The sequence below is a fragment of the Triturus cristatus genome, chromosome 7 (assembly GCF_964204655.1).
Source record: "Triturus cristatus chromosome 7, aTriCri1.1, whole genome shotgun sequence".
NCBI classification, from domain to species: Eukaryota; Metazoa; Chordata; class Amphibia; order Caudata; family Salamandridae; genus Triturus; species Triturus cristatus.
The window spans coordinates 1,583,028,977-1,583,048,638 of NC_140590.1; the positions used below are offsets into that span (position 1 = coordinate 1,583,028,977).

General features: G+C 48.7%; 1 protein-coding gene across 2 annotated transcripts in view; it reads left to right on the forward strand.

Annotated features, from left to right (window-relative positions):
* ARFGEF2 (ARF guanine nucleotide exchange factor 2) overlaps nucleotides 1–19,662 on the forward strand; it is a 629,301-nt gene that overhangs the window by 590,660 nt on the left and 18,979 nt on the right. For both annotated transcript variants that reach the window (XM_085619427.1, XM_085619428.1), the window contains exon 38: nucleotides 7,385–7,502. In XM_085619427.1, coding sequence (XP_085475553.1) covers nucleotides 7,385–7,502 — 118 coding nt within the window. The remainder of the gene's footprint in view (nucleotides 1–7,384; nucleotides 7,503–19,662) is intronic.

Here is a 19,662-nt window from a genome sequence, read left to right on the forward strand (position 1 = left end):
ACAGTCAAAGGGTACCTTTTGTCTCTTTCTACTTTTTTACAGTTGCCAGATCAGCCCAGTTGTTATGCGCTTTTTGAAAAGTTTACAACATTTGTTCCCTCCTCTCCCTTTGTCACGCCACAGTGGGTCCTTAATTTGGTTCTTGTGTCTGATGAGGATTCTTTGAGCCGCTTCACACTGCACCTTGTGGCTTCTCACGATCAAAACAGTGTTCTTTGTCGCCATAATATCAATGCAGAGTGGGCTTCAAGCTTACTGTGTTAACCCGCGGACACGGGCATACTTATTACCTAAAATTGTGATACTGTTCCACATTGGGCAGAACATCAACTTGTTGGCATTCTAGATCCACCTCAGCCCTCTAAGGAGGTGGAGAAGAGACACCATTGCATGAACCCCAAGACAGCGCTGAACGTTTAAATTGATGGTATCAAAGAATACTGGCTGTACGATCAGCTCTTTGTGGGTTCTCTGGAGCAAAAAAGACAAGTCTGTGCAGAAGAGAACCATCTCCCACTGGATCGTGGTCTGCATTAAGATCTGCTGTGCAGTGGCTAAAAAGCATACAGATTCCCTGTTCTGGACATTTTCCACGTGTCTATGTGGGTGTCCCACCATACGTTCATGAAGCACTTTTGTCAGGTTTGTCAAGAGAGGCATTTTGCCCTCTCGGTCCTGCAGGACATTCTGGTTTGAGTCCATCCACAGACCCTCCTCCAAACTGACACTTCTTTGGTATCTATTCAAAAGGAGAGGACTCTGCGACTAGCAGCGTCTATCAGAAGAACAAGTTACTTTCGGTAATGGTCTGTGGAAGAGATTGTACCTAGCTTCGGATTCTTCACTGACCATCCCTCCCCGTTCTCTCATTTTGGGGCTCTGCGTCTGGTGGCATGGATACTCTCGAAATCAACAGACTTCAGCTCACAGAAGTGGCGCCTATATAGGATCCGCATGTCATTTCCGGAGCGGAACAGCATCGATGCTGAACTGCAGGGCGCAACCTACCAGCACACACAGGTCCTGTTGAAAAGTTTCCTGATTCAGTCTGATGCCTTAGGAACATTCAGTAGATGAGGAATCTGGTGCCTGAGATAGTCTCTACCAGAAAGAGAGTTACCAAAGGTAAGTAACTTTCTCTTCAACACATAAATCTGCAAGCAACCATTTAATTTTTGTATGTATTAAATGAGTTGATGTACATAGAATAGTACTGAACATTATAGTATAGAGTGTATTATATGTCCAAGTGTGGAAAAGAAGAAACACAAACCCCAACTAAATGTTGTAGCAGTGTTTGAAGCTTTTTTTGTGTTTCTGATTTGACTTAACTGACTTATTTTCCACTTTGCCATACATAGTCAACTGCATGTATTTTTTTATTAAGGTAAGGATTATCTTCTGCCCGTCAGTAAGCTAGGGTATTTTAACCAAGCCCCTTTGTCTTCTTGATCTGTCTACCTTCTCTTTATCTTCCTGGCGTTGTTGTCGTAATGCCTGAGCTCACATTACCAACATGTGCAGGTTCACGCCTGCACTCAGCTCCTCTTTACCATTTCAGTACCTCGCTATGCCACAGCAATAGTGCCAGCCACTGAACAGTTCCTCAAGCCAGCAAAAGTGAGTAATTGCCTTATGTCTCACTCGGGCAAACTTCCCTTGGAGCTGTTGCATTCTGGGCTGAGCTCTACTAACTCCCTGGTAATCATTTACGCTGTTCTGTAGCGATCCCTACTACAGGAACGTTGCTGGCCAAGGAAGGCCTTCTTATAATAGTGAAGTATTTTGTACAACTCCAGCATTAAGTACTCAAGCCTGATGAAGCACCACACTCCTCTCATAAAGCTTGTGTTGGACACTTCAGAGAGATAACAGTATCAAAACAGGCAATATCTGTATGAAAAGTGGGTTGTAATACTGCATCCTAGAAGTGACGTAACATATGAGTTTCTTACCTTGGGTAACGATGTATCTGGTAGAGACGTTGTCTAGCCGCAGATTCTTCAACTTAGAATATCCCCAGGCGTCAGACTGGATCCTGAAAATTCTTTGCAGCAGCACCTCTGCGTGTCGGGGGACGGCGCCACATGACCCCGCCCTTACGTCGTCCACGTACGTGACATCAGCTAGGTCATATAAGTCCCTTCCTGCGAGCTGACGACAGTTTTCTTTGGAGAAACTTTTCCGCAGCACAACGCGGAGCTACCAACAAAAACTGTGAAAGTATGGCAACAGTGTGCGAAGGATGAAAAATCTGCTAAATAAATAAGGCGGATGGTGCAAAACACCATCATAAAAGACAGAACTACGCTGTGAGAGAGAACCCCGCATCGCGAAGCGTAGGTCCTTCCCAAAGTGTGAACAAGAAGGGAAGAATATCTCAACAGACCAAAAAATAGACTGTCATTACCATGTAGAACTGTGACGGTTATTACCATGTAGAAATGTACCTTCCAACAAGGATGGAGGACAGAAAGAACTGCAATGTACTGTAAGAAGGTATCTTCCTTACAGAAAGTACAGCAATGTACTTGAAGAAGGTATCTTCCCTTATAACAACAAAAGTGTGAAACAGCGCTGAAGAGATCGTCAAAAAAGACGACTGTATAGGAGACAAGAGCCTCTAGTTAATGGAGAAGATGGGCGGGAGGGAAGACATCCGGAGAAGAAGAAGAATCTCCTGATAGTGAATGAAAAGGCACCACCTACAGGAAAAAGCCCCTTGGAGGGAGGCAGCCGCATATGGTAATTCAGAAAGAGGTGCAACTATGTGAGCACCTTTGAAAGAAAACCAATGGCAACTGAAAGGCAAGTGGAGAAGCCCACCTGGCAAGGTTCTCGCAGAGTGGGGAGGATGGGTGGGCGTTAAGGAATCTGCGGCTAGACAACGTCTCTACCAGATACATCATTACCAAAGGTAAGTAACTTGTACATCTGATAGAGACATCTAGCCGCAGATTCCTTAACTTAGAATAGATACCATAGCCATACCCCGAGGGGGGTGGTGGGTCTGCGACAGAACAACAGAAAGTGCTCAAGCACGGAGCCGGCAACAGAGTGACGGACAATGGGTAAGGCTGTGGCAGGACAACCAGACAGCAACCCAATTAGCTCGGAAGAGCAAAAGAGAACGGGAGGCAAGGCATCCCAAAACAAATGCCATAATGGTGCTACACCACACCTGTATAAGTATGGGATGTAGAAACAGGACCAGCTATATAGCAAACAAAGAGAGAGAGAGTCCAGAACGAAGGAGGAAGAAGGACCACCCTCAGCATAACGGCGCCACTTGTGGACACCAACCAAAAGTTGGGGAAAAACATGTAGCGGTGCAACCATACCAGAGCCTACCAGGCTAGCCCATGGAAGGAAGGCCAGCGAAGCTATCGTCACGAACCGAAGGGTAAGAGGTAGAAACTGAATAATGTCCTAGAAGGACAGGCGGGATCAAGTAAGACGCCAAGAGCCCACCCAGGCACCAAAAGGGGGATTGGGGAGGGGGGGCAGTAGCGAGCAGGGCACGCTGATGCAGGCCTTCACTGAAACATGCACAGAGCCGATAGCCGCGGAGCTAAAAAAGGGCATAGGACTGCCCAACAAGCCAGCTTGGAGAGTAAGGTGAGAACCAACTCATGAAATACAGTTGTAGGGTGCAGACCCTAGAACGACTGACATTAGAAGAGCTGTTCCGCAGGGACAACGGACATAGGATAGGGTGATACCCAATGAGAGGGGCACATCCGAAGGAAGTGGCAGCATAGGCACCCGAGTACCAATAGGCATATAAATGTAGGAAAGAATCTGAGATTTGTAGACTACATCCTCCGACTGGGAGTAAAAATGAATCCTTGGCCCGAAATAGAGATATCGTTCAGTTTCTGCACACCAAGAAGGGAGCAGTGTAAGCCATGGAACCACCGCATGTAGGGGGACGCAAAAGAGACTCTATTGCTGTAGAGGAACGGAAAAGCAACAAAGTGCACCTAAGTGTACTGAAAGACACCCTGCGGCGTAGACAAAGTGCAATCCCGAGTGCTACCCTAAAAAGCTCCCTGATTCATGGAGATATAGGACCAGACTTCGCAGGAGCGAAGATAGGTGGAGACGTCGGAAGAAGGGTACCCAAGGTAACATGCATATACACTCATATACAAATATATATATATATATATATCAACGAAGGGTAAACGTGCAAGATGGGCGGTAAAGGAGCACACCTAGATTATAATGGCAGGTGGCATCAGTATTCTAAGTGTGAAAAACACTGTGGAAATCTCCCAAGGCGGAGAACGACGCACATAAGCAAGACGACCCATGACGTATGGACGATTGCGCCAAGTCACAATATAGAACACCGTACAACGGCAAGATAAGAGCACCAGAGGATGCATAGAACCCAAAGGATCTCTAGGCCCACATAACAAAAAGCAGAGCTATATAATAGCATACAAGTACCCCACTTGGCGTATGGACACCCCAAACAACGGGGAACACCTCTTAGGGCAAACCATAGTCAGAGGCCAGACACAACAACCAGTGGAACACTGCCACAGTAGGCTTATTGCCAGCTCAAAACGCATAAGGCATTGAAAGGATGCTAAATGAAAGGGTAACCACCTTAGAAAATGCGAAAAGAAGACCTGGGAAATATAGGCTTATGGCGGAGGGCGAAAGCCCGCAAGGAGATGCCGATTGCGCATGGGCATCAAACAATAAAACCCCATCAAAGGGTAGATCAACAAGTCGCTCCCGAATATTCTCCGGGAAGATGCTATCCGGCAACCAAGCATGGCGCCTCAAGTCAACCGAACCAGCCATAGCTCAGCCTAAGGAATCAGCAGTATCCAAAGCCGAGTGGATCGTGAATTCAGCAAGGTCACGGCCATCACGAAGAAGATGAAGGAGGTCAACACAAGCGCCTTCAGAGGTGTCCAAAAAAAGAGTCCCACAATGCAGAGGTAACCCGAGCCAAGACACACACTGTATTTAGTGAACGAAGGGCAGCACTAGTGGAGGCGAAGATGTTACGACCCCACGACTCAAGCCATCTGGACTCCCTGGAGGGAGGAAGCATTAACTGAGGGAAGGAAGGGAAGGCAGTTTGCAAAACAAACCCCTGCACGTCTGGGTGAACAAATTAGCAAACTGGATCATGTGGAGCAGGCCGGTGGCGGTGCAAGACAGAACGAGCCACCGGATCAAAAGGGCGTCATAAAGAGAAGCTTCAAAGGGCAGAAGTGGCTCCACACTCCCAGACCCATGGTGAAGGACACCAAGCAGAGGGTCCACAGGCAAGGGGACCGAAGGGGGCTGCATGTTTAGAATACGAGTGGCTAAGGAGACTACTCTAAGAAATGCCGCACCGGCCTCGGTAGCCCTCCGACGTGGGGACTGCAACTCCTCTATAGGCGAGGGCTGTAAACTGAGTCTACCAATACACTGAGGGTGCGAGCAATGCCCAAAGGAAAGAAGCCCTATTGACGAATGGGGGTCCTGATGGGGCTCCTGAGGAGGCGGGGATTCTGCCGGATCCACAAATTCTGAGGGGGGCAGAGGCAAGGATAGATCCGGCGTAGCAAAACGTGAAGGCGACGCAAAACTCTCCCCAGAAGCTTCCGGAGAAGTCTACAACCCGGCCCGACCCTGCTTCGTCTGGCGCTGACTCGGCTCCATCCGGCGCCCATTCCACGTCCACCACAACAAGCCCCGCTTCCAAAGAAGGGGCTGGCGTCGGAGCCGGGGAGGCAAGCCTTCAGGGCCGCATCGGCCTCAACCACAACAGGCTCCGACTCCAAAGTAGGAAGCGGAGTCGGAGCCGGGGAGGTGAGCCTTTAGCGCCAGAACGGCGCCGACCTCGGCTCCGGGCAGGCGGCTGCCTGTCCAGAAGGCAGAGGTGTGCTTGAAGCAAGGCTTTGAGCACCAGCAGCCACCTGCAACACCACAGGGAGCCCCGCAGGACTCTGCGGCACGGCAGGGGTGCTATGGGTTGTAGAGGGGGACCCCGTCGGGCTGCACCCTGACAACACCATATCTCCTTCGTCCCTGGGGGGCAAGGGCTCAAGTGACACCGGGGGCGAACCCACCGGCGAGTCGGTCGGGGACCCCGCATGTAGCGGTGGCCCCGAGGACACCCCAGGGACAGGAGCGGACCCAAGGTCTGCAGAGCCGCAGTATAGGCCTCCATTTGGGTCTGAGTCGCGCCCGTGCCCGGATAGGGGGATGGGTGACTCCCGGGGCGCACGTCCGGAGGGCTCTGGGAACTAGTGCCCCCGACAACAGGCGGAAGCGAGGTTGTGGACCTCAGCGACATGCACCGCGACTTACCCAGAAGGGGTGAACGACGTCTCTAGGCCCCAGAGGGCGAGCGACGCCACAACTGAAAACCAGAGGGGCCTGCCGGCGATTAGGAGGACGAGACGACTCCGACCGGGACAGTCAAGACGAAAGGAGCTCATCCGGCGCTCCCGCCAGGACTTCAGCTTGAGGTGTTGGCAGGAGTCGCAATTTGTCGAGTTGTGGTGTTCGCCCAAACACCACATACAGATAAGGTGTGGGTCTGTCTCAGACATTTACCGCGAACAGGAGGTACAGGTTTTAAAGCCCGAAGGCATCGCACACTGTTCCATATGCGAAGCGTCAAAAGGGGCCTGAAAACAGGCCAAAGGAACCGCTTACTCCGGATCCGCTTTGCACGTGGAAAAGAAGGAAACTGTTGTCAGCTCGCCGGGAGGGACTTATATGACCTTGCTGACGTCATGTACGTGGACGACATCAGGGCGGGGTCATGTGGCGCCGCCCCCCAACGCACAGAGGTGCTGCTGCAAAGAATTTTCTGGATCCAGTCTGACGCCTGGGGATATTCTAAGTTAAGGAATCTGCAGCTAGATGTCTCTATCAGATATACATTTATGCTGGCTAGGGGAAGAATAACTATGCCGAATGGTCCATGCCCAGATTTTTAAGACTGGGACTTGGGCCTCAATGCATAAATTAACAAAACAGTTATGCCTAGGTTCTTATGCTGGAGAGAGAAGGTATCAACTGAAAGATTAGTGTTTCATATGGAAGATTTGTGGGATATTGCAGTGAAAATTTCCATTATCAGATCCATCGAAATTTCCTGATCCTTCTAGGGCAGGCTGCATCAATGTTCAATGCTTTCAGTTTCGGCCTATCAAGTATGGTGCCTGTATGATGTCCTGAGACATAAGTGTTGCTTCTTGACATTTGTCAGAACACTAACAGTGTTTCTAGAATTCCAGTTGTGTGTATTTTGAAGATGAAACCACGCATCCATACAAACCTATACTATTCGAGGTGTGTTTCTTTTTAAGTTCTCATCTGCTCTGGTAAACTAAAAAAAATATGATTTGTTTTTTAACAGCGTCTGTAGCGAAGCTCTTGCCTACTTTATCACAGTAAATTCAGAAAGCCATCGTGAGGCCTGGACCAACCTGCTGTTATTGCTTTTAACAAAGACACTAAAAATAAGTGATGAAAAGGTAAGGTATTGAAACATTCTAAAAGAAAATTATATCTGTCAGTTGTCTGCCATGTTATTTTAGCTACATATTATTTGTTTTGTGAATGAATGAAAATCTACACATTGAGTGAGTTGCTCTATAACAGTTAAAAGTTAGGTATTTTCAGATGCTTGAATTTTCTTGGCAGCAAAATGAAACGAGCATTTGCAATGCAATAGGTCTCGCATTTTGCTGTTGGCATTGTAAATAACCATGCGTTTTATTTATGTGTTGGTTTGAAATGCCAATAGCTTAAACTCTCGCAAATACCAAAAGTAAAGAAATTGAAAAAAAAAATCTATTTCTTTACTTTTGGTATAATCGCGGCACCCGCGCTTTACTTTTAATGATAAAAGTAAAGCGTGGGTGCCGCGATTATAGCAAAATCTGTTTTCCAACTGGTCGGAGGGCAGAATCATGCAGCGTCTTGAAATGCTAACTCGCTAAATCGTTGATTGTTCTAAAAGCTTTCACTAATCCTTGCAAAACGTGGAGTGAAAAAATGGTTCTTGGTGGTGCAAAGAAATAAAAGAGCGACACCGACTCAAACTCGGGCGCAAACTACTAGTTTAGAAACCAGTAAGACCACATGCTCGGAAAAACAAGTCCACCTCACAAAGCACATAAAGCTATGCAATGCACGAAAGGTGGAGGGGGCTAGGAAATGGTCTTCAGAAAACACGCTTTTTCTGGAAATGGCTTGTTAAAGGTAAAACCAAACATCACGGGGGTGGAGGAAATAAGGGAAGACGCTAGTCTTTTAGGTCTCAAAATTAAAAGATCAGTAAACCTCATCTAGAGTCCGGCTATTTCTGGAAAACGTCCACTCGTTTTAATTCAGTATCGAGAAGCTCCGGGGGTATGGCAAGATGGTTTCCATATACAGTCGAGTTAGGGGAAAAAAAGTGTACCACTACTATGAGAATAAGCACGCGGCTAGGAAAGCGATCGCTTCAAAGAAGCCCTCAAGTGGTGCGCGCGCACCACAGCGAGCCATATGGTTTCAATTATTGCGCCCGTGTCTGGGCACGATAATTGAAACCATATGGCAGGAATGCGCGTAATAGACACCAATAGGCCATGGGCGGAGCAATGCGCCTGCCTTTGGCCTATTGTGTGCTAGCTTAAAAACAAACACGCAGGCAAAGGCCAATAGCAGGCCACAAAAGTAAAAACACACGCACGAGCATGTACGATTCCAGGGTCCGTTTCGGAACCCCGGACAAAAGGACTCTCGCTGCACGAGCAGTGCTCCGCACTGCATCGCTAGGCGCGAGACCTAAAAAGTACATTCTTTAACGATCATTCAAATGGACATGTGCCTGCAGGTTCCACATGTGTTGAATATCCCCAGGTGCCAGACTGGACCTGGAAACGTTTTCATTGTTCTTCTGCCCTTGTCAGCCCTGGCTCCAACTTGGCACTGGAATCCGCACCATGGTAAAATCACTTTAGCCATAAGGTGCTCACCCTGGTGTACCAACATCCATTCTCTTTCCTTTTTTCATTGCCCTTTGGGGCAGAGACCAGGAGTCATCATTTGTGGAAGTGCCATGGAACAATCTATATTAATAGCGTATTAAAATGGCCTATGACTACTTTCAGAAATGGGAGGTGGGTGAAACAGGTGAGGAATCTGTATATAGATAGAGTATCCATTGGAAAGATAATTATCGGAGGTAAGTAACTTTTTCTTCTGATACTTGTACCTGCAGATTCCTCACCTGCTGAATAAATCAGTGCAGAGCCTCCCTGGATGGAGGGCCTAAAGGAATTGTCAAATGAGGAAATCCTGAAGCACTGAATGAGCCAAATATCTTTCCCTTTTTACTTTTGTATCCAAACAATTTGTTGAAGGTGTGAAGGGAAGCTCAAGTCAAAGCTAGATAAATCTCAATTGCCGGAACAATCTGGACAGTGCTAAGGTGGAAAACATTCCCTGCTGGAATGGGCACATATTCCATAGGCGGTTTCTTTCTTTCTTTTTAAAAAATCAGCAGTTATCTTATGGTTACACAGTCCTCGGTAGAGGAGCCACTCAAGCCAATGAACTGTCTTACTAGCCTTGAAACCTGCAACCCATAGAAATATTTAGACCATTGATGCCTATGTTCCAATTCCCAGTGTGCATTTTTATAGATGTTATTTTTCAATATGATCTTGCACAGAAACATGTCTAGAACGACAACTTTTTTTTTTCTCTTTGTGTTTTTTAATCCAGTCATTTAGAATTAAAAGTATAACATTATAAAACACATTTGGCTGAAAAGCTTACTTGGGGAAAAAAGCAAGAAAAAGGTCCATCAAGACATCAACTTTTACATAGCAACATTTGGACATTGCTTTTTAGGGATCTACAAGTTCCATTGTGTTTTTTTCGGGCTGTTAATTTTTTCACTCTGATGGAGCAGGGATTCTAAAACACATCTGTGTTTTAGGATAATTTTCCTTTCAGAAGTTCATTTTAAGCAGAATGTTTGCTTCACTTAGCACACTGGGATATCTACAATGTCATTTACTACTTTTACTCGGGTAGTGGGAATAATGTATATTTTTTTCTCAAGGAGACTCTCTTCTTACTTGTTATCTCATCCATTGTGTTGGTTCTCTTCAACAATTATCCTTCCTCTGGTTGAAAATAGCCTTGGAAGGTTAGGGATGCAACTTTTCTAGGAGCTTAGCTGTGCCTTGTGGTGAATGAAAAGAACGATATTTGCTGCACCAGCTGAAAGGCCTAGACAGATGATTACTCCACCTTGGAACATGTTGGTGCCGTCTCTCATACCCTCAAGAGTCCAGAAAAAGCGGACTGGCAGGAAGCACTGGCGTCCCCTAAAGAGGTAGCGATCTCCTCCAGATTCAAGCTAATACAACTCTAGGTTCTACACCGCACGTATTATACCAAAACACTGCTTTACAAATTACACAAGACAGACACACCATTTTGTCTCCGACAGTGTGGAGAACACGGCACATTTTGGCATACAAGCTGGCAATGCGAAGAGATCACCATGTACTGGAAGGCAATCATGCACACAATTTCTCATGTGACGGGGATACCGATTGACCTGGAACCGTAAAGATGTTTACTCAACATCTGGGAGCCGACTGATCTTAATCACGCAGCTCAAACTTGGGTGGCGTTAAGTATGACATTAGCTAAAAGGAACATAGCACAATTAGGGGGTGCCAGACAGACTCCCATGGTGGGTAGATAGTGTCGAGACATGGACGACTTAATGGTGACAGAAAAATCAGTATTCGTGCATAGGAGATGCCCAAAATAATGGACACCAATATGGGGAAAGTGGTATTCATACCAGGGAAACATTTGCGATCCCCCACAGGAAGACTCTTTATCAGAAGACACTGGCTAGATAAGATGTCAACAGAAGATGTTCATACACTATATGTAACTGGGGCCAGGAACGAGGGTGCAAAAGAAAAACCCTGAAATGGAGCTGGTCCTATTTTTGTATTTCATGATTTTGTCATGGTTCGTTACTGTGATATATGCCACAGTGAACATGTATGGTATGGCAGCATTGCTATTCATTGAAAAAGTTAATAAAAAATGTTTTGTTTTAAAAATAGTCCAGAAAAAAAGCATCACCATTGCTTTCATTTCTGCTAATGTTACATACTGAGAGCCCGCCTGGAAACTCGTTTGAAGGGGAGGGCTTAGCATGGAGACCTTTGATGATGATGCCCTTCCCCATCATCGTTTGACCCTCCTTATAAGTTGCGATTAGCTTCAAAGTTGAGTCCTCAATTTTCAAAGAGCTGAGACCCCCAAAGGAAAATGAGAATGCCCACGTCATCAACAGGATAAAGGAAAAATGAAGAAAAATCCCAGATGCAGAACCGTTGATACCTTAACATCAAGAAGTACTTCATGTCCCATAAATTACAAAACCTCAAGAAAGAAATATCACCAAAAGGCAGACTTTAATCAAAAGGTAGAGAAGAGTCTCCTCATTGTGCCAGATCAAGATCAGGCAGAAGCCTCCATCATGTCACTCCCTGCGGAGGAAACAGGCAGCACAGGCTTGGGCTGGTGAGCATATTTTTCTCAGTTCTCTGGTGGACAATTATGTGACTCCATGAGTTCTCAAAGGGACAGCATGACACTCATTATGAACACTTTTGTCTCTTTGCAGACATTTTTTAAACAATGTCAGGTTAGGCATATCTCACAATTATCAAACCAACAGAGTGAGAAGACAACAAGTTGTGTCGCGACCAGCAACCATTATTTATTTATTTATAGGAAACACACCTATGATCTCCTGCAGTGCACCAAAGATCTGAAAGAGACTGTCGTTCTAGATTCTTACCTTTAGAATTACCCCCAGGCGTTAGACTGGATCCGGAGAAATGTTTTCATAGCAGTACCCCTGCGCATCAGTAGGTGGCGTTGGTCGACTCCGCATCTGTAGTTGGCGTTGGTCGACTCCGCATCTGGCGTTGTGGTTGCTGGAATGATGTTGCAGTGTCTACTTAGACGCCGCCCCTGCGCGCTGACGTCAGTTCTTTCTTTTTCTGCGACAGCCTTGCGCAGATCTGGACAGAGCTACCCCTAGTCACTTTTTGACAAAAAAATTCTCAACTTTTGTCAAATTCTTTTTGAGTCTTTCGACTCCTGGTGTACGACTGATGTCCCATCGACGGCCCGGGTTCAAGCCCTGCGAGGCCTGCAACCACCTGATGTCAGTTACGGACCCCCACCTCGTCTGCCTATGATGCCTGGAGCGCGACCACGACCCAAAATCCTGTTCCGACTGCCGGGCCATGAACCCGAAGTCTTTGCGGCAGAGGTCCCGAAAGCTTTTGGAGGTCCTGCAGTCAGCTCCGCGTCGTTCGAGGTCCCGGTCGAGAGGAAGGTCTCGGTACAGGTTGCGGAGCCACCACCATCATTCCTCCTCCAAGTGTTGGAGATTGTCGGGTAAGTCGAAGCACAGGACGAAGGCAAAGAAGCAGTGTCGCTCTTCGCTTTCTCCTGTCTGTCGGCCAACGTGACGCGGGACCTGGAGCTTTGTCGCTCTCCAGCTCCGTCTTCCTAGTCTGCTCCTGGGACAGCTCAGCTGTTTCCGCCCTTTCCTGGTGCTGGAGCGTCCCCTGCCCAGTTTCGAGCTTTCTACGAAGCGCTTCAAAGCATTTTTGGGCAGCCCAACTCTGCCAGCGCGCCTTCGGGCCCCGCGGAGCCGGTTGTGGGCCCTGGGATTTCGAGGCCGGTGGCTCCGGCCCTGGCGCCAGTCAGGCCCCTGACCAGCTCATCCCCAGCCTTGCCCCTGACTTGGACGCGGTGCCGGACCAGCGTTAACCAGCACAGGCGCCAGAGGGCACTTTTGTTCCGCTGTTCATCCCTGGTCTTTCTTTTAGGCCTGAATGGCAACCAGAGGAGGGTGAGGACAACTGGGAGGGATCTGTTGACCCTTTAGCTGACCAGCTTGATGAGCCGGACTGGCGAGAGGACCTGGGTGACGCCAGTGGTCTTGATACCTCCCCAGACCTTGGCATGCTTTGTCCCTCTAGGAAGCGTTGTATGCAGTGGTGTGTGTAGGGTGGCTGAGGCCTTGGGCCCGGAGCTTTCTACGGTGGCAGTCAGCACTAACCTCCAGACAGAGGTGCTTCAACCGGCGGCAGCCTCCTCAGAACCTCTTCTGCAATTCAATGAAGCCCTCACTGACGTCCTTCTGGGCACTTGGTCCAAACCCAGCACAGGGCATCCTTTGGACAGGATGCTTGCCCGAAGCCACCTCCCGGTCCCAGGTGACTCACTTTTCTTCTCTCAACACCTAACCTCCAAGAGCTTGGTAGTCCAAGCCTCGTCCTCAAAGGGCGTATTCCCTACAGCTCCCCCAGAGGGAATCCAAGAAGCTGGACCACCATGGGAAGAAGATGTTCTCTTCTGCCAGCTTAGCGCTGCGGTCGGTGAATACCGCATGCCTCTTGGGCTACTATACCCATACAGCGTGAGATATGTTGAGCAAGTACTGCCACAGTGCCCAGAGGAGGCCCGGGCCATTCTCACCCGTGCAGTGGCAGAGGGTCGAGGCACATCAAAATTCACCATCAGATGTGGGCTGGATACCGCCGACTCACTGGGCAGAAACATTTCCTCGTCAGTAGCCCTGAGGTGCTACGCCTGGTTGAGGATGTCTAGTTTCTCTGGGGATGTCCAATCCACCTTACTGGACATGACCTTTGATGGCTGTCGGCTTTTTGGTGACAAAGCGGACTCTGCACTGGAGCGCTTCAAGAATTCCAGGGCTACGGCCAGATCCTTTGGCCTCGCAGCAACTTCTCGTCCCACACAGTCTGCTTTACGCCCCTTTCGTGGCTATGGAAGGGGTGCCCCACCATGTTCGACCCAGTCTAGCCACTGGTTTCTCGCAAGCTGCTCTGCCTGTTTGTGGCCGCGGATGTCGGACTCAGCGACGTGGGTCTGGGGGCCAGCAGGCGGTCCAGTCCACCCATACCCCCCTACAGCAGCCATCAAACCCTCCCAGCCCTACCTTTCAGGACCACCAGAGGCCAGTGGGCAGCAGGCTTCACCATCACCTCCCCCACTGGTGCACCATCACGTCGGACAGGTGGGTTTTGCAGATTGTCCAAAGGGGCTACTCCCTCCCCTTCGAGACTACCCCTTCCTCCATGCCACCATCCTTCCATTGCATGTCGGAGGATCATTTGGCCCTTCTCCGCCAAGAAGTTGCAGCTGTCTTGGCCAAGGGAGCTATGGAAAGGGTCCCTGCACCAGAAGTAGGTCGTGGTTGCTACTCCCGCTACTTTCTGGTACCCAAGAAGGACAAAGGTCTGCATCCTATCTTAAACTCGGTCTCGGGGACCCCAACCGCTTCCTCCAGAAGGAGAAGTTCAAGATGCTCACGTTGGCTCAGCTGGATGGTAGCGTTGGACTTGCAGGATGCCTATTTCCATATCCCTATCCTGCTGGCCCACAGACGTTACCTACGGTTCATGGTAGTCCCCAAGCATTTTCAGTTCCTCGTGCTCCCCTTTGGCCATAACAGTGCCCCTCGGGTGTTCACGAAAGTGGTGGCGGTGGTCACAGCTCATCTGCGCAGATCAGGGGTTCCAGTCTTCCCCCTATCTCAACAACTGGCTGTTGAAGGCGAGTTCGCCCCAAACTGTTGTCTCCCACCTCCAGACTACAGCGGACCTCCTGCATTTGCTGGGGTTCAGTATCAACCCGCCGAAGTCACACCTGACTCCCTCTCAGAAGCTCCTTTTCATCGGAGAGGTTCTGGATACAGTGCAGTTTCGGGTTTATCCTCCCGAACAGAGAGTCCGGGATATTTGGGCTATGATACCGATGTTTCCACCTCTATCCTGGGATCTCGGTGAGAATGACCCTGAGGCTGCTAGGCCTCATGGCCTCCTGCATCTTGCTGGTAGATCATGCCAGGTGGAATATGCGGGCTCTGCAGTGGGACCTGAAGTTATAGTTGGCACAGCACCAGGGCAATTTTTCAGACGTTGTCCAGATCTTGAAGGGGACTGCACAATCCTTGCCCAACCAGAGCCAACAGTGGTGACTGATGCGTCACTCCCGGGATGGGGCGGCCACATGGGAGAGGCAGAGATCAGAGGACTCTGGTCTCCGACGGAGTCTGGCCTCCACATCAACCGTCTGGCGCTACGGGCGCTTCCTCTAGCACTGAAGGCATTCCTTCCTTCTATCAAAGGAATTGTAGTGCAAATGTTTACAGACAATGCCATAGCCATGTGGTACTGCAACAAACGGGGCGGGTGGGGTCGTGGACCCTATGTCAAGAGGCTCTTTGCCTTTGGACATGGCTGGAACATCAGGGCATGTCCCTGGTGGTTCAACACCTGTCAGGTTCTCTGAACGCCAGGACAGACCAGCTCAGCCGTCGGTGAATGATGGATCACGAATGGCGTCTTCACTCAGAGGTGGTGCAAGGTCTCTTTCAACAGTGGGGAGAGTCTTGGTTAGATCTGTTCGCCACCGAAGAGAACGCACCCTGTCAGCAGTTCTGTGCGTTGGAATTTCCAAGGTGGCACTCACTCTGCAACGCTTTTCGTCACGAGTGGAGTTGCAGCCTCCTGTATGAATTTCCGCCTGTACCACTTCTGCCCCGAGTGCTGAAGAAAATCAAGTGCGACGAGCCCAAGTCATTCTGGCACCAAACTGGGCACGAAGCATCTGGTACCCCAAGCTCTGGAGCATGGCTATCGATCCACGATCAGACTGCCTTTTCGGAGGATCTTCTGTCGCAGCAGCAGGGGACTGTCCTCCACCCGAACGTGTCCAGCCTCCACCTCCTTGCGTGGAGATTGAGCGGCAACAGTTGACAGCTTTTGACCTTCCTCCCGAAGTCTGTAATGACATCTTTGCTGCCAGGCGTCCCTCCGCCAAGTCTGTATACGGCTGTAGATGGAACAAGTTTGTGACATGGTGCACAGCAAAGGCTGTGGATCCCCTTTCTGCCCCCTTGTCGGAGGTACTCTTGTTCATCCTCTCTCTATCTCTTAAAGGTTACCTTTCGGCCATTTCTGCTTTCTCTGCCTTCCTGAACAGCCTTCCCTTTTCAAGTCCCCTATTGTAAATAGATGTTCGAGGCATATGAGCTGTAGATCATATGCTATGCATAGATCGCCATCTAGTGTTGGGTCTTGATGTTTGCACTTTGGTTTTCTTCGAAGAAGTCTTTCCAGTCACGAGGTAGGCGACTCCTCCTTTCGGTGATAGTGCGCATGGGCATCGACTCCATTGTTAGATTGTTTTTTCCACGCTCCGGTTCGGATGTGTATTGCTTCTCTCCGGTTCGGCACCGTTTCTCGGTTCCCTTCGACGCGCAATCAACTACCCTCGACGGTATTGTTATCGAACGCGGTTCTTCATTCATCACGTATTGTCTCACCTTGACAAAACTTCAATCCGAAAACTTGTGGCAGGCCGTCGGGCCTACCTGTGCTGACCTCACTAGCAGTCGATGGAACGGACTCCCTTCAAGTTCTGTCCCGGGTGTCGTGCTAACACACAACAAGAACGACTGCGACGCGTGCCGATCTTTTCGATCGAAAAAGACACTTCATGACCATCGGGCTTGACGCCATGAGATGCAACACCAAAGTGGCTCTGCACCGGACATCTTCGGGGAAGATTCCGACACAGAACAGCATGCTCAAGGAGCCGAAGAGGAAGAAGATTTCTCCATGTCCGAAGTTGACTCCAACATGGAAGAAGAGGATCAAGTTACTCCGGGTCAACACACCGTGAGTAAAGACACCCCTTTGCCCCCTCAACAGCCTAAGACAAAGGCTCCAGTCCCTCCTCTGCCTTCTGGCCAAGGTCGGCACCGACAAAAGGTTTCTGACGCCCCGCCCTCTGGCCCGGATCCGCAACATAGAGAAGTCTTACGGCTCAACCAGGCACCACTCCGGTGCCAAAAAATACCTTTGGCACTGAAGCACAAATCTAAACATGTGACGATCACAATTACACAGTTGCCGAAGACTCGAAACAAACAACTAAAGACAAAGATATTCTGTCTAAGGAGCCTCGACCCGATGTCCCGCCGTTGTATCCAAAGCAGAAAAAACGTGTGATCAATCCTGATACAGGACATATCCATGCCACTCTTCCAAAAAAAAACAGAAGATAGACCAGCCAGTGGACCAGCCAGAAGACTACCACATTCCTCTCTAAAGCAAAAGTGTTGCATTCCTCCTCCTTCCCCCACTGATCCAAATTTACTTATTACACCTACACCTGACCCACAGGATGACAGGGATGTGGATGAAGATCAGGATAGGCCACAGAACATTGACCCTTAGGAGGATTATCCTACTGACCCAAGCCCAGATAATGACCCTGATTTGTATCCTTCTATTCTCTCCCCACCTGACAATAACATTGGGTACATTAAACTCCTTAACAGGGCTGCTCAATATCACAGGGTGGAGTTGCATAAAGAGCCTTTAGAAGAGGATTTCCTCTTCGAGACACTTCGTTCCTCTCAGAGCCACTCATACCTTACCTATGTTGAAACACACGGACGAGATATTTAAAGATCCTGTGAGGGCAAGAATAATTACACTTAGAATGGAGAAAAAATATAAACCTTCGACCACCGACCCTGTTTACCAGTTGCCTTTAGACTCTCTGGTGGTATCCAACGCTCGCAAGAGAGCTAACACTCAAACCACAGGTGAGGCTCCTCTTCCTGATAAAGAGTGGCTTCACAAGTGGCTAATCACTGGCGCATTGCCAATGCTCAAGCTCTGTTGGCTCGCTATGATAGGGCTCCTTACCATGAGTTAGAAAAACTCATGCAATTTTTACTTGACGAACACAAAACTAAAGCTAATGACCTTATCCAAGAAGGTAAACTTATCACGAATACCTCAATCAGGTGTACCCTGGACGCAGCAGATACAGCAGCTCGTACCGTAAACACCAGTGTACTCCTACGCGGACATGCTTGGTTGAGAATCTCAGGATTCAAGCCTGAGGTGCAAACCTCCATCCTCAACCAACCATTCGACAAAGAACATCTCTTTGGCCCAATGGTTGATAGCTCACTGGAGAAGATGAAAAAAGACACGGAGGTCACAAAGTCCATTGGGCTTTGCAATTGCCTGCCACTAGGAGTTCCTTTCGCCGCTCCTTTTCATAGGGGTGGCTCAAAAAAGGTATCCACCGAAAACCCCTCCTCCTCTCACATGGGCAACAACCAATCCCCCTCTTCAAGAGGTTATTTTAGAGGTGGTTTCAGCGGAAACAACGGTAAGGGAAGAGGCAGATGCAACTCCACACACACTTCCCCCGCAAACAAACCGTGTCTTCCTTCCGTTACCCCCGATCATTCCACTCCTGTCAGGGGACGTCACTCTCAATTCCTGCCTGTCTGGAATTGAATCACCTCAGACAAGTGGGTACTACACATTATCCAATATGGTTACTGCCTGGAGTTTACACACACACACACACATACATATTCTTCCAAGAGCACATGCAATGTCACCAGAGCATCTTACCCTTCTAAAGCAAGAGGTTCTCTCTCTCTCTTGGAAAAACACGCTATAGAACCAGCCCCATTACAATATCAGGGGACCGGCGTATACTCCCTGTACTTTTGAATTCCCAAAAAAGACTGCTCTCTCAGCCCCATAGTAGACCTCCGAGAACTAAATCTATACATTCAGTCGGACCACTTTCACATGATCACACTCCAACAAGTGCTCCCACTCCTTCAGCAAGGGGACTTTCTGTCCACTCTGGACTTAAAGGACGCGTATTTCCATATTCCCATTCACCCCACTCATCGGAAATACCTCAGGTTTCTGGTAGACGGCCAACATTATCAATTCAAGGTCCTCCCATTTGGAGTAACTACCACACTCAGGGTTTTCACCAAATCCCTGGCAGTAGTGCCTCATCTAGGAAGACAGCACATTCACGTCTTCCCTTACCTAGACGACTGGCTCATAAAAGCCAGCTCGCAGCAAAGATGACTACGCTACACTCAAAGAACAGTCCAACTGCTTCACGACCTTGGGTTTACTGTGAATCTCACCAAGTCTCATCTCCAACCATCCAATACACAACTGTATCTAGGAGCCACAATAGACACTCAAAAAGCTCTAGTCTGTCCCAACCCAGTCAGAATCCGCAACATGCAGACTCTAATCACTCAGTTTCAGTCACATCACTCATTACCAGCTCGAGTGTTCATGCAATTGATAGGAATTATGGCGTCTTGCATTTTAGTTGTTCCTTACGCAAGACTCCAAATGCGTCCCCTCCAGGAATGCTTAGCACGTCAGTGGAACCAGGCTCATGGTCCGTTATCAGATCTAGTGTTGGTAGACGGCTGCACTCATCTCTCCCTGCGGTGCTGAAATACAAAAAACCTTTCCAAGGGGCGGCCATTCCTCGACCCGGTCCACAGATAGTGCTAACAGCAGACGCTTCACTCACTGGTTGGGGAGCTCATCTTCAAAAACATACCATTCAGGGAATGTGGACTCTTCAACACAAGCAACTTCACATAACCCATCTAGACTGCTAGCAAATATTCTAGCGTTGAAAGCTTTGCATCTTCATCTAGTAGGCAAAGCTGCCCTAATTCGCCTAGACAACATGACA